The sequence below is a fragment of the Psittacula echo genome (genome assembly GCF_963264785.1).
Source record: "Psittacula echo genome assembly, chromosome: 2".
NCBI lineage: Eukaryota > Metazoa > Chordata > Aves > Psittaciformes > Psittacidae > Psittacula > Psittacula echo.
This window is the reverse complement of record NC_137737.1, coordinates 9,388,731-9,402,114: the sequence shown is the minus strand read 5'-3', so window position 1 is coordinate 9,402,114 and position 13,384 is coordinate 9,388,731. Positions and strand designations below refer to the sequence as shown.

At 38.4% G+C, this 13,384-nt stretch overlaps 1 protein-coding gene across 1 annotated transcript in view; it reads left to right on the top strand.

The window, feature by feature from the left end:
* Nucleotides 1-13,384, top strand: part of CNTNAP2 (contactin associated protein 2) — a gene marked incomplete at its 3' end in the record, with an annotated part of 1,031,819 nt that overhangs the window by 294,155 nt on the left and 724,280 nt on the right. Inside the window, exon 2 of the mRNA XM_080639583.1 lies at nt 13,182-13,292. Within this exon, the coding sequence (XP_080495709.1) occupies nt 13,182-13,292 (111 nt within the window). The remainder of the gene's footprint in view (nt 1-13,181; nt 13,293-13,384) is intronic.

Here is a 13,384-nt window from a genome sequence, read left to right as displayed (position 1 = left end):
ATGTACTTTGACTTGCACTGTGTAGTCTGGTCAGAAATGGTTTTTTCAGTTAAGTAGCTCTTGCAAGTGTTGATACAGTTTGTTTTGTACAGGGGAATGCAAACACATTTTTGCTTGGTGGGGGGAAGAAGCAAAATTTGTTTAGTCATAATGTACTTGATGTACCAGAGAACAGGTCCCTGTAATACATCTCCTGTGATATTCTTAAGACATAGAAACCTGTGAGAGAAGCCTTTCATCACAGGAGTAATGCTTCAAGAGAGGAAATACAACTAAACTAGATGAGTATGTAGCACTGTAGGAAACTAAATATGGGGTGTTCTATGGCTGTTTTGTTTATCTTGATTTTTATTTAACATCTTGACATGCTCAGGTGTTCTGTGAAATATCAGAGGACGTTGTTGTGCCTTTTTGATTGGCTGGCATTCTAATTCTGTTAATGCGAAACAAAACCCAGACACCACTGTACAATGATTGCTGGTCATCTTTTTCTCCCTTATGGCCCCTTCAAGCCGAATGATACAAATTATTCATGTGTGTTAGCGCTCTAACCACTTTTTCTTCCTTAAAAATAAAAGAGCAAGTGCCAAATATTAAAAAGAGCATAATTTTAGTGACTTCCTTTGTGAAATTGTACTGAATTCCATGTGCCATTTACCAATTGGACAGGCAGGAAATATTAGTTTAATCTTAATTGTAATTCTTTGTGGGTAAAAACTGCGCTATTAAAAAATTCTGATATTTATTTTCGTGTTCAAATGAACAAAGCATGGTGCTTAATCACATTTAAAGTAGTTTGAATTCAGTGTTTTACTGTGTGTTGTTTGTTATTGCTTCTTGTATTCACACTGTGGATTATTCAAGGCTGTCGCTGCCTTTCCTTGCATTAGAATTTCATTCCCTTTTAAAAAGAACATAGAAGGACCTGCAACACTGCAAATGTGTACCTCCTCACAGTAATGAAGAACTATCATAGACACACAGTCACACACATCCACTCACCCTGGCTACTGTGTCCAGTGAATGCAGAACCAACAGCTATAGTCAGGACACACCAGCTGTGATTTATGGAATTGAAAACTGGTTGGCATATCAAAACCAAAGATCGCTCTTTAGACTGATGCTTCTGGCTTTAGCTGTCCTCAGGAAAGAGTTGACCTGTCATTCATACAGCTGTTTTAAGATGCTTGCTATCTCCTTCTGATGAGATGAAATCACTTAGTTTAAACATTGGCTTTACTCTCAGGGCTTACTCCTTTTAGAAAATTAAAATCCAAACAGACTGACAAGGAGTTTGCTTGTGGTGCTGGTTGCCCTGTGCTGAGTCAGCAACAGGAGTCCTATAAATACTTTACAACTGAGAGTCAAATATTTGCATCTTTACAACTTGCAAGTTGATCATGAAGTTGTTCTGTTCAGCTTCAGATATAAAATTTATGCAAATCTTGATCTGTTCTTACCATAGCTACAGGCTGGGCAGAGAAGAGATTCAGAGCAGCCCTGTGGAGGACTTGGGGGTGTTGGTTGATGAGAAAATGAACATGAGCTGGCTTCAGTGTGTGCTCGCAGCCCAGAAAGCCAACCGTATCCTGGGCTGCATCAAGAGGAGTGTGACCAGCAGGTCGAAGGAGGTGATCCTGCCCCTCTACTCTGCTCTCGTGAGACATCACTTGGAGTATTGTGTGCAGTTCTGGTGTCCTCAACGTTAAAAGGACATGGAACTGTTGGAACAAGTCCAGAGGAGGGCCATGAGGATGATCAGGAGACTGGAGCACCTCCCATATGAAGACAGGCTGAGAAAGTTGGAGCTGTTCAGCCTGGAGAAGAGAAGGCTGCGTGGAGACCTCAGAGCAGCCTTCCAGTATCTGAAGGGGGCCTACAAGGATGCTGGGGATGGCCTATTCATCAGGGACTGTAGTGACAGGACAAGGGGTAACAGGTTCAAACAAACAGGGGAAGTTTAGATTGGATATAAGGAAGAAATTCTTTACTGAGAGGGTGGTGAGGCACTGGAATGGGTTGTTCAGAGAAGCTCTGAATATTCCATCCCTGGCAGGCCTCAAGGCCAGGCTGGACAGAGCCTTGGGTGGCATGGTTTAGTGTGAGGTGTCCCTGCCCATGGCAGGGGGGTTGGAACTAAATGATCTTAAGGTCCTTTCCAACCCTAACTATTCTATGATTCTATAGGTAGGACACTTCTTTTCAGTTCTAGGGAAGGAAAGAAAGAAAGAAAGAAAGAAAGAAAGAATCTATCTTTAATTATTAAATGTAAGGCACTTTTCATACTTAGAGGAATAGGGTGAAATGTGTCCACAAATTATCCTGTGAAGCTACTGTCCTCAACTGACTTGTTCCTTGTGCTGTTGCTCCAGTGTGCCTAAACATGCTGAACACTTACTGGAATCAACTTGCAGATTTCATACTGGCATATGAAAAGATTTGTTAGCCTGCTCTGATATGTATATTGTTTCTTCAAGATATTAGTGTAAGATATTTTAGTCTCTAGTGTTAAAATTCACAGCCATTTTAGATGATTGGTTCAAGTTTTTCAGAATGTGTAACATGCTTCTGAGAGTAGTGCACCTCTTGGGTTAGTTGTAACACAGCTTGCTCTTTTCAGTCTATAATACAGAGAAGTTCAAAAATCTAACCTAAGCTCACATTTCCAATTATGCAGTGTTCCTCATCTCTTTTTAGTTGTAGTTAGTTTTCTTTTCCTGTTCACTGTTCTATTCATCAATCTTTGCATATGATTTAGGCCCTAAAAAACCTGACAGGATATCGGCAAGTTCAGGAAGCTTATCTTCTAGAAATGTGTTTTGGGGAAATGGAATCAGGACCAACATGATCTTAGAAGTATACTGTGTATATGCTAGATTAATGCAACAGTAAGGAGGAGGATGAAAAGTATTTCTTTTCCGCTGTTAGAGTATCTTTTCAGGTACATTTTTTTGATGCTTCCAGTAAAATCAATGTATTATGACAGTTTAATTTATCTGGTCGCTTGATGCTTTGGAAGTATGGGAAAGAGGGCTAAGAGTTTGCAGAGCTAATCCTTCTGTGTTTCAGTGATAGAAATCAAGGAAGCACATCTTTTATACTTAGTTGGAGGTGAGGGGAAAAAAGCTTCGAGTAGAAGAGGAAGGAGACCAAGGTTAAATCTTACTTGTCTTTTTCTCCCAGCAAAGTGTTGGTATTAATACAGTTTATTTCATAGATCATGCAACTCCTGGTTTTTGTTTCTATCATCACTTCAAACAGTAGGCAACTGATAAACAGCCAACTAATAGCTTGTATTACAAATATGACATATCTGCTTTCTCCAAAGCGGAGCTGAAAGTAAACAGCAATGCACAACTATGGAATTAATAATGTCTTTAGGAAAAAAACACAACTGAATTTAAGCTGAAGTGATGTTTACTTTCTGCTCTGCAATTGAGAAAGAATTCTCTGCTGCATTTTGTGTACCCTGTTAATTTCCATTTTTTTCCTCATCTAACCAAATGTGGAATATGCTTTACATGCTTCATGGTATTAAATATTCTGTCTGTCTGATGAGAGCAGAGTTTCCTCCCTAGCCATTGTAGGGCAAGGGTAGTTTTCTAGCATAAAAAGCATTCAGATGGGAATCTGCACCTTTTGCTTTGACTTAACTCCATCAGGAGATTTCTGTTGAGCATCTTAACCAGTCTACAAGTGGGTAGATAAAAATACATAATTATTTCTTATAAGGTTAATGTCCTTCATGTTTTAAAAGGATTTTATATGCATATTGCTAGGTTCTATATGTGAAGTCAAAGTATCATGAATCTGTAGCTGTGCTATATTGTTTTGGCAGTTAATATGTGGCTTTCTGTGCCCATGCTGCTATATTCAAATGCCCAACAGCTCTAAATCCCTTGCTGGATGTTTGGATCTTGCTTAAATTAGGCTAAACATGGAATAACAGCTCTGAATTTAGAAGGCTTTTATGTTGATATAAAACTGCTAAAAGTAAAGGCACCATTAAAAATAAGTGTGTGTTGTGAGGAAAAGATTACATGTTCTCATTAAAGGTAAAAGCTTAATTGTAGACATGAAAACTTGCTAATGTGATGATGAAAAGTTAAGCTGACTGGTAAAAATGTCATTCAGGAAACTAGTTATGCATTGGTGTCTTATGCCTGGGTCCTGAAAAACAAACAAATCAAACCAACAAACAACCAAACACAAACCCAGAGAAATCCCACACCAAATAAACAAAAGATACTTTTGATATAAGGCTGGCTGAGGAAGAACATAGGCTGGGTAACTGGCAAATATATTTTAAGGCAATTGGACTTGACAAGATAAATTGTAAAGATTTTCAGTGTTCTTTCCTCCAGCCTTGTGGGTTCCTCTGACCTCTACTCTAAAATTCCTTGTGCAACATGATTTAAGGCTTCTCTATACTTAATTCAGCTGGCTACCAGTCTGTGAAAGATCAAACCTACCTGCACAGGTACTTAAGAAGGAGCTGTGTTTGCTGTAACAGCCTGCAAAACATTTGGCTGTTTCTAGTAGTGAAAAGGTGAAGTATATTTACATGGCAGAAGATTAAAAACTGAAGAGGCATTTGAGGATTCAATATGCAAAAATATTCATGAACAGAGTTGGTAGTCAGTTTTTTTGGGGAGCTAAGGACAGTGTAATGAAATCCCAAATGTACAATCAGACCGGCTGACTTCCCACTAATCCAGATGCAATTGAGTTGAGGTTTTGGTTAAAAAACCTGAGCAAACAGGATGGCAGGTTTCTCATGCCACGTCTCCAGCTGCACAGGGGGCAAAGCAGTTTGTAAATTTGTTCATAAGAGACAGGAGCGTGATGACATGAAAGCCTGCTGAATTCCCAGTGCACTGTGGAATGCTCTGTAGAGTCTCAAGTAAACCAAAACCAATCCAGATGTGGTTTTGTTTTAGAGGCACGCAAAAACTTCCTCTGTTCACTCCTCCAGAAAATAAAAGAACACCAAACCTAACTGACCCTGCAAAACCTTTACTGTAGATATGGCTTAAAGATAATAGAAAAGATGTATTTGTTCTAAAACTATTCAAAATTGATGGTACTAAATAAGAAAAGATGTAAGTTTAAATCTAAGGACCCCAGTTCTTTCCAAATGTAAAATACTAAAGAAAAAATATTTTTTAGAATTCAGAATTTCAAGTTGATGCTTTGAAGAAAAATTGAAATGTAAAAATTTTGTGCGCAGTTTCCTGTTTTTCTTCACAAAGTGTTGAAATTTTGGTAAATTTGAATTTCAAGAGGCTGTTTTATACACCTTTATACTTGTAGTAAATAAATCCAATCATCATAATGAATGATGCTGTTTGATGACACTGCAGCCAGAAATATCTGATAGTAGTCCTTTAATACATTGCACAGTTGTGCTACTATTAGGATATTACCATTTCCAGTGTTGCTTAGGAGTGCTTACAAATATTCATTAACAAGAAGGCTTTCATATTTGTTAGTAACTTGGTGCTTGGATGGAAAAGGGTGCTAATACGTAGTAGTCAAGCATGTGTGGACTTTGTATTAAGAAGGCCATTTGGCTCCTCCTTGTTCTTTTCCTTACAGAAATCTATAGAAAGGCTTGAAATAAACCTCAGAACAAGGGATCTTGAACAAAAAAGGTTGTGTGGAGACCACTAAATTCATGTAATTAATGATTTCACCTTGGAGGGTGAAAAATAGCTGCTCTGTTTTCTTCCTTTTCAGCAGCAGCCATGCTTTTAAGCAGTGTTATTTCTATTGGTGGTATGCAACTTGAAGTAGAATATGAAACATCCCAGGTGATCAGTATCAGCCACTCTGATATTTGATATTACAGCTGAGCTCTACAGATGCTTAAAGGAAGCTTCAGTTACACTTGGACTCATTTTCTCATGATGCTGGCTGTGAAGCTGGCTCCCTAGCAGCCTGTCAAGACTGTCCTGTGAAATGTCAGTTATCTGGGGAAGCTGCAGCCTTCTGCAATATCAGAAGAAGACTGTGCTCACAAGAGCACTGTGAGAAATAACAGATCAAAGCAATGGAGGCCAGTAGAAATAATGAACAAGAAGCCAAGTGATGCTTCTCTAATACTTGCTTTGACTTTGACATGCAAATGGCAACTGGAAAGTAGCTTTTGTGTGTGTGCAGTATTAACCTGTTTGCACAGGTGGAGTGTGGACAGCTCTGTTGTGACTTAAGTTATTTGAAAAGTGCATTGGTTTTTGTTACCCTTCTAATGGAACAATTACATTCTAACAGGACAGAAGTTAGGCCAGAAGTTGGAATGGAAGAGGGTAAAGAAATGAAGTTTCCACTCTACCAATCATCATCCCTATCTAGTTGGTAAAATGGTTCAAGAAACTTGCTGGGAAGTCAAGGTACCTTTTAAACTTAAGAAATAAATTATAAATCCACCATATACTGTCATTTATTATTATTTAAATCTATCTCCCACAATCAAGAGGAACCCAGCAGAACATATGTAATGTGTAAGGTCAAAGGATTTGAACCACCCCAAATGTACCAAAGGCTGGTATATTTGGTAAATAATACCTAACAGGTGATACTTCTTTTTCCTGTAAGAGGTGGTCTTCTGTAATAAGCTCTTCACTGATTTCTTGCTTACTTAAGAACTTGGAGGACGAGGTGTACCCTGCTTGGCATTTGCCAGCCATTGCCATCAGTATTTATTTTTTCATCTGTGGCCCTTCACAGGACTAAGGAAAGGGCTTCTCCAGCAGTGTTCCTGTCATATGCAATGACAGCTTTGGCTCGAGGTTTATCGTGAGCAGCAGGCTTGTGAAACAGGGCCAAGGTTGATTTTCTTGTCATCGTAAGAATTAAACCTGTGCTTAGGCTTGTCCTCACTAATACCTGCTTTTACTTTGGTTGTTTTTAAATGTTTTTACAGGGGTTACCTTTGATGATGAGTTGATTTGTGTTATCTCCTGCTTTGCCGTTAGTACAGCTTTAAAAGCTCATTTGAAACAGTGTATAAAACTTATGCTTATTTATTCCTACTCTTTGGGGGGGCACAGTCTTATGAATTAAACACAGTGGATTCTGGCATTCGTTTCGGGATACAAAACCTGCCCATGCAATATGAAAAGTAAGGCTGTCTCAGCATACTAATATGCTGCAATCCACAACAGTCACATTAATATTCCTGATGGTCTCCTGTTGGAGGTATGCCAATTCCCACATGTATTTATCCACGTTCCAGAGTGCCCTTGCAATCTCATGACTGCTTTTCAGAAGCGCTTGGTGTCTTATTCCGTCTCCTCAGCACACTACAGAGAATGCACTCTACATATTCAAATGGGAGCAGAAAAATGTGTTCAGGATAACTAGCATTTAGCACACAGTACAAATTAAACCCAGATGATCTGATTCTCTCTCCCTTGCTCCCTATCATTTGCATTAGAATTCGTATTCTAAAACAGGAGTCTTTTGCATTGCAAGATTAAAAGTTGCTCTGAACTTTTTTCCTTGCACTTGACAGGAATTTAGGTATAATTAATGAGTTGGTAATGGTTAAGATTTTTGGGTTTGTATTGCAAATGTTCTTTTTGTACGCTGAAAACATGTAAAACAGAAATGGTTGATACTTTCTGGTCAGAAAGCCATGGCTTTGTGTATCTCTTGGCTGAGATTTTTTTTAAGTGCTATGTCAGATGGACTTTTCTTATTCTGAGAGCAATTTACTGTGGCTATTTTGGCCTCAGAACACAATATTGATGTCAGTCATTTTGCCTTTTTGCATCTAAGTTGATCAACTTTACAGTTCTTTTTTGACATACATGTGGGGCTTTTTTCAGTGAAGTTACTGGCAGCATGTTTATCGTAGAGCTAGTATCCTCCAGCAAAATAATAATAATGGATCCTGATTTGATAGGAAATGATGGGTAAAGGTTTTGAAGAAGGAGGGGTGAGTTTGTAGATTTTGTTTGGTATTTTTTTCAAGGTCTGTCTGTTCCTTGGTGCACAGTAGACCATAATGATGGCAAAGCCTTTGTTCTTCAAAAGGATTCTTAGTAATGCACCGTCACTTGTTTCTGATGAGTTCTATTTATCAGTATCCAAATGCTTTTCTTTTTTGTAAGCAGCGTACGCAGCTTTCTCTCTACTTTGCTGACAGAATCTTTGCAAGAGCTTCTGAGACATTCTCCAGAGCAGCTTCAGATTATTAATAAAACCCACCTATGTCTATAAATATATACTGTTCCTATTCCTTAATGTGTAGGTTTATGAAAGGTGTAGTTGTTTGTATGCATTCTAACCTGCTGGTAGATACTAGTGGCAAGAAGATAATGATGAACTGCAGATAGTCTTTTTCATCTTCTCAGACTGCTTTGATAAGATACGTTAGTGATTTTACAGGTGACCTGTCTATTGATCAGGATGCTAAGCTTTGGAACAGACTTCTGTGAAGTATTGAAGTTTTTTTATGCTGCTTTGCTCACCAAAAATCATTAAAGTCACTGGTATAGCGAGGAATAAGCTTTAACAATCTCTGGGGTTGATAAATCTAAGTTTGTGTGTGCATGGTCTGCTTTGTCAAGAGTCTGGCCATGTGACACACATCATTTGTGTGTGTCAAGGTCTGGCCATCAAATTGTCTGGTCCCTGTTCCCCAAATAGTTCATGGTCTAACCAGGTGTGAACTAAAGCAATTGCAGGCAAAGTGGAATACAGCCCTTCAGTCTATCCAGTATGATGGGTAGGCTATAAACTGTAAACTATACATAGACTGTAGAGCAGGAAAGAACCGGTATTGACCTTGTTGAGTGAGGACACCAGAACGTATGAGAGGCTTCTGGTAGGGCAGAAGATCCATCTCATCTGGTTTCCAGTAGCCAGGCGCCTGAGAAAGCATGTAAAACCAGAGCAAGTGCATAGGAGTCCTTCCAGTTCTATAGTCTTGAGGAATTTGAAGCTTGTGGATTGCTGAGGTTTTGCATTTGTATTTAATGACATTAGGTGACCTTTCTTGCATTGTTCTAATTATTTACATATCAAGGAAACTTGTTTCGGATGGACATAAACTGTAATTTCACTCTGGATAGGAAAGTCAGAGTAGTAAATGTCATCACACCTGTGACAAAGTTATCAGCTCTGTCTGTCTGAATAGAAAAGAGAGGAGTGGAAGAGCTGTTTTGTTTTAGGAAGTTACCATTTAAATGGACCTAAGCTGGCTTGGATGTTAATATATCACTGAGATAAATGGGATGGAGGAGAGTTTATTTCTTTGCTGCTACAACTCTGGCAGGCCCCTGTGCCCTGTAATTGATTAACAGGGCACAGTGCATTGACTTATATGGGAAAAGCTATTATATCTCAGTAACAGGAAGGTATATATGATTCTGGTTTAGTAAGTAAAAAATTGGATTCTGCAGGAAATAACTAGAACTGCTGAAAGAACCAAAGGTTCCCAAGGACTTTTTTTTAACTCCTAAGTCTGTAGCATAACAGCATTTCATGTTATGAAGGAAGTTTAAATAGTGCAATATATTTAGTGGAACTTTCAAAGGTATCTAGAAATATTAACTTATGTAAGCAGACTTTTAACTTCTGTTGGACCCAAAGTCATGAGTTATTGATGAGATTTAATATCATTTTTAACAGCTGTTTATTCAAAGTATAATCCTTCCCTGTAATTCATACACATCTATGGTGAATTTCCTATATTTTGAAGCCTAAATGTGTGGCCAGATTGACAGGGTGTGTGTGTTTGTTTTTTAAACAGTACGAAGCTTATTACTTGGGATCCCAAAACAGGCATAAGAAGTGAATGCAGTTCTAAACAACAGGGAAGGAAGACAGTGCCAATTAAGTTTGCTTTTTCAACCACCACCACCCCTGACCCTAGTATTGGTGATTCCAGGCACACTGAGAAAGCAGATGGCCAGGTTCAATACTTCAAAAGCAGATATACACCAAATGAAGCACATTGATGACTGACTGTAAGACTGGGGATCACAGTGACAAACAGTGCGGTACTCCCTGTGGGATTTTAGTTTTAGTTTTTGGCTGCGTCAAGCTTGTCTCTCATTTGTTTGAATCCAAGTTAAGGAAGCTGAGAGACAAGGCAAGACCATACAGGGGGAGGATGATTTAGAAGCCAGTACTTTTTCCATACAAGTTTTCCCCATACTTCTTTTTGTCTGGCATCATCAGTAGTAGCACCAATATAGTAGCTGTCAAAATACAAGGAGGAATTTTTTTCTGTAGCTAGTGCGGTCGCTACAAGAAAAGAAGTTCTGATGAGCTTCTGTGATTTGGAAAGGCTTTTTCTAAAGCTCTCATTGTTTCTGAACACATTGTTTAAAATACATGTTTATTTTTTCGTTGAAGAAATCAATCCCTTTTTAGAAGTGTTTTTGCTGTGAGTTGTTATAGCTCTTTTGTTTCAAATTCTTCTTTTTTTGAGTATCATGACCAATAGCCTCCCATTACATTCCATAATTAACCAAATTGCATAAGTAACACACACTTTTGTAGCTAAACCTTTCTTCTGCTTATATTCTTCCATACAGATGGAGAGTTTTCTTCTCAGCCCCCAGTGTGAAAGTACAGGTGTGGGAAAACCATCTAACCATGATGATTTGCTTGAAAAAAATATACCACCACCCTCCCATACCCCTCCCATAAACGGATCAAATACTCAACCTTAGCTCTCATTATGAATGTGAATATATTTCTCTTACAGTAAATATCACATAAGCATTGGAAAATACTATAAAGAGATTTTTGTTATGTATTCATAAAATGTTTCTGCTTATGTGTACTTCTGTGCCTAAATGTTTCTTTCTCATTTTACCTCAGAACAGTATTAATGGCAAATTAATTCAAATCTCTAGCTAGCTAACACTAACAATGAAGAGGCAGCGCGAGCAGTTTGCTAGCAGTCTTTAAGTTGAAAACCTGTTTATTTGAACCACTGAAAAAAATACTTGTAGATAAAGAAATAGTTGAGAAACTTCAACTCTGTGATTGCAATATGAAGAAGGGCTACAAGAAATCTGGAGAGGGACTTTTTTCAAATAGTAAAAAGTCTATGTTTTGACATACGACAAGGGGGAATGGCTTTAAGCTCAAAAGAAGGGAGATACAGATTAGACATTAGGCAGAAGTTCTTCCCTGTGAGGGTGCTGAGGCGCTGGCACAGGATGCCCAGAGAAGCTGTGGCTGCCCCATCCCTGGCAGTGTTCAAGGCCAGGTTGGATGAGGCTTGGAGCAACCTGGCCTGGTGAAAGGTGTCCCTGCCCATGGTAAGGGCTTGGAACTGGATGAGCTTTAAGGTCCTTTTCAGCCCAAACCACCTCTGTTGTGAAGCTCCAGCCTTGAACTGTAACTGAAATCATAGCAGCCTGGCACCCAGATAAGCCTTTGCTCTGTGCTGTGCCCCTGCTGCCAGGGTTTGCTCCTGTGCATCCCTGGTATGCTGTTTTAGATGATGTGATGTGAGCTTTAAGCATGGTGTCTCTGTGGCTGCAAGCTCTTGACCATGTGTGGCCACAGCCAAGGCAGGGCAAGGAGGGAGGAGGGGAATTGATCCTTTTATTTTGTAGTATGAACAATAATACTTACAACCATTTATTTTCCCTTGTCAAAATTCCATCATTAAATAGTGTGATTGTGAACTTTAAAGCCATTGGAATTGTCCTTTAATTCAGTGCAAAGCAATTGCACTTTGCTCTTGCCTGTGCTTTTATGCTGGTATGAATTTTGTTTTCTCCCTTAACAAACTCTTGGAGATTTGTGAAGGAAACTTACTTATTTCGTTTAATGTCAAGAGTACTGATTCATGAGCAAATGTTCTCCTGTATTTCTTCGCTTCAGTTTCTATTGCTGTGAAAATAATTTTCTTTTGTGTTACATGAGACTGGAAATTTTAGGCGACCTACATTATAAATGGCTTGGTTTGCTCACAAGCCTGTTTTTTTTCCCGTTCAGGTTCCTCTTTTCATGGTAGGATTAATTCAGTCTCTGTGTGATCCAGTCTGACCAAATCACTATTTCCTAGTAGTACCAAAACTATATGGTGTGGCTGAGTACTAAAATATCCCGCCAAACAGGAGTGGTGTAATGCTTTCTAGATATATAAACTGAGGTGTTTCTGCTTGCAGCAGTGCCTGTGTTGCAGTGCGTGTGTTCAAAAGGATGAAGGGATGAATCAAGACATCTGGTGTAGATTATGAAGTTTTTTAGGCTGTACGTGAAATGTAAATGAGTAATGTAACATACACATTTTATTCATTTGTTGAAGTAATTGAGGAAAAACTAGAGCCAAAGGCAGTATATTACCTGCATATTTGAAAAATCAAAACAGTTCTCTTTATTGTGATTTACATAACTTCATACAACAGTGGATTTGTTTTAAAATTTTACATTAGAAAGGGTAAGATTCTGATTTTGGGTTGTTTTTGTTGGTTTTTTTTTTCCATCTCAGGTGCTAATACCAAGTCTTATTTATACTGGGTAAAATAGAAGTGAAGTACCCATGGATTCTAGAGATTATATTTAAAAAGCACCCAACCAAAACAACAACAAAACCACCAAAATCATTTATACTTCGCTAATTTCTAAAGTAAATCTGTAATATGTGATAATTCATAGGCGTTTATTAATATACCCTAATTGGTTTCCTTCTTTAAGATATTAGTTTATCAGCACTTTAGTTACAATACTGAGAGGTTTGATCATAGCTACTTCTTACAAAGCTTTCATGATAATACTTTTCATTAGCACGGAGTTTTCATATTCTGCAAGCCATTCCAGATGTGTCAGGGCCAGCTTTCTTGTTCAGTTGTAGTATCTGGAAGGAGAGTGGTGGCATATAGTTAGACATCACCATTAGCTAATCCTGTCCTTTATCGAAGCCTTTATTTTCCCATATTGAGGAGGGTGTGTATGTGTTTGTGGGTTTTGGGGTGTTTTTTTCTTTTTGCTTGTCAGTGTGGTTTTGGAGGTTTGGGAGTTTCTGTTGTTTGGTTTGTAGTTTGGTTTTTTTAACTGAAATATTGGGTTGTAGCCTGATGCATTCCATGTGTAAAAAAAAATAACAAGGGTATGGTGTAACCCAGCAGAAAAATCAAAGGCATGTTGCCACTTAATATGTATGGATTATTAACAGTATAAAGTGAATCTATGTTCTTGTGTTTCAGAGAAGTGTGATGAACCTTTGGTCTCAGCATTACCCCACTCCTCCTTCAGCAGTTCATCATCTATGACAAGCAGCTATGTACCTGGGTATGCCAAGTTAAACAAGAGAGGAGGTAAGAGGTGCTAAGTTAACGTTCAGATACTGAAAAAGCAACACATGATACTTTTAATACGAAAATGCTTTTATGTAAAATATTCTTGCTTA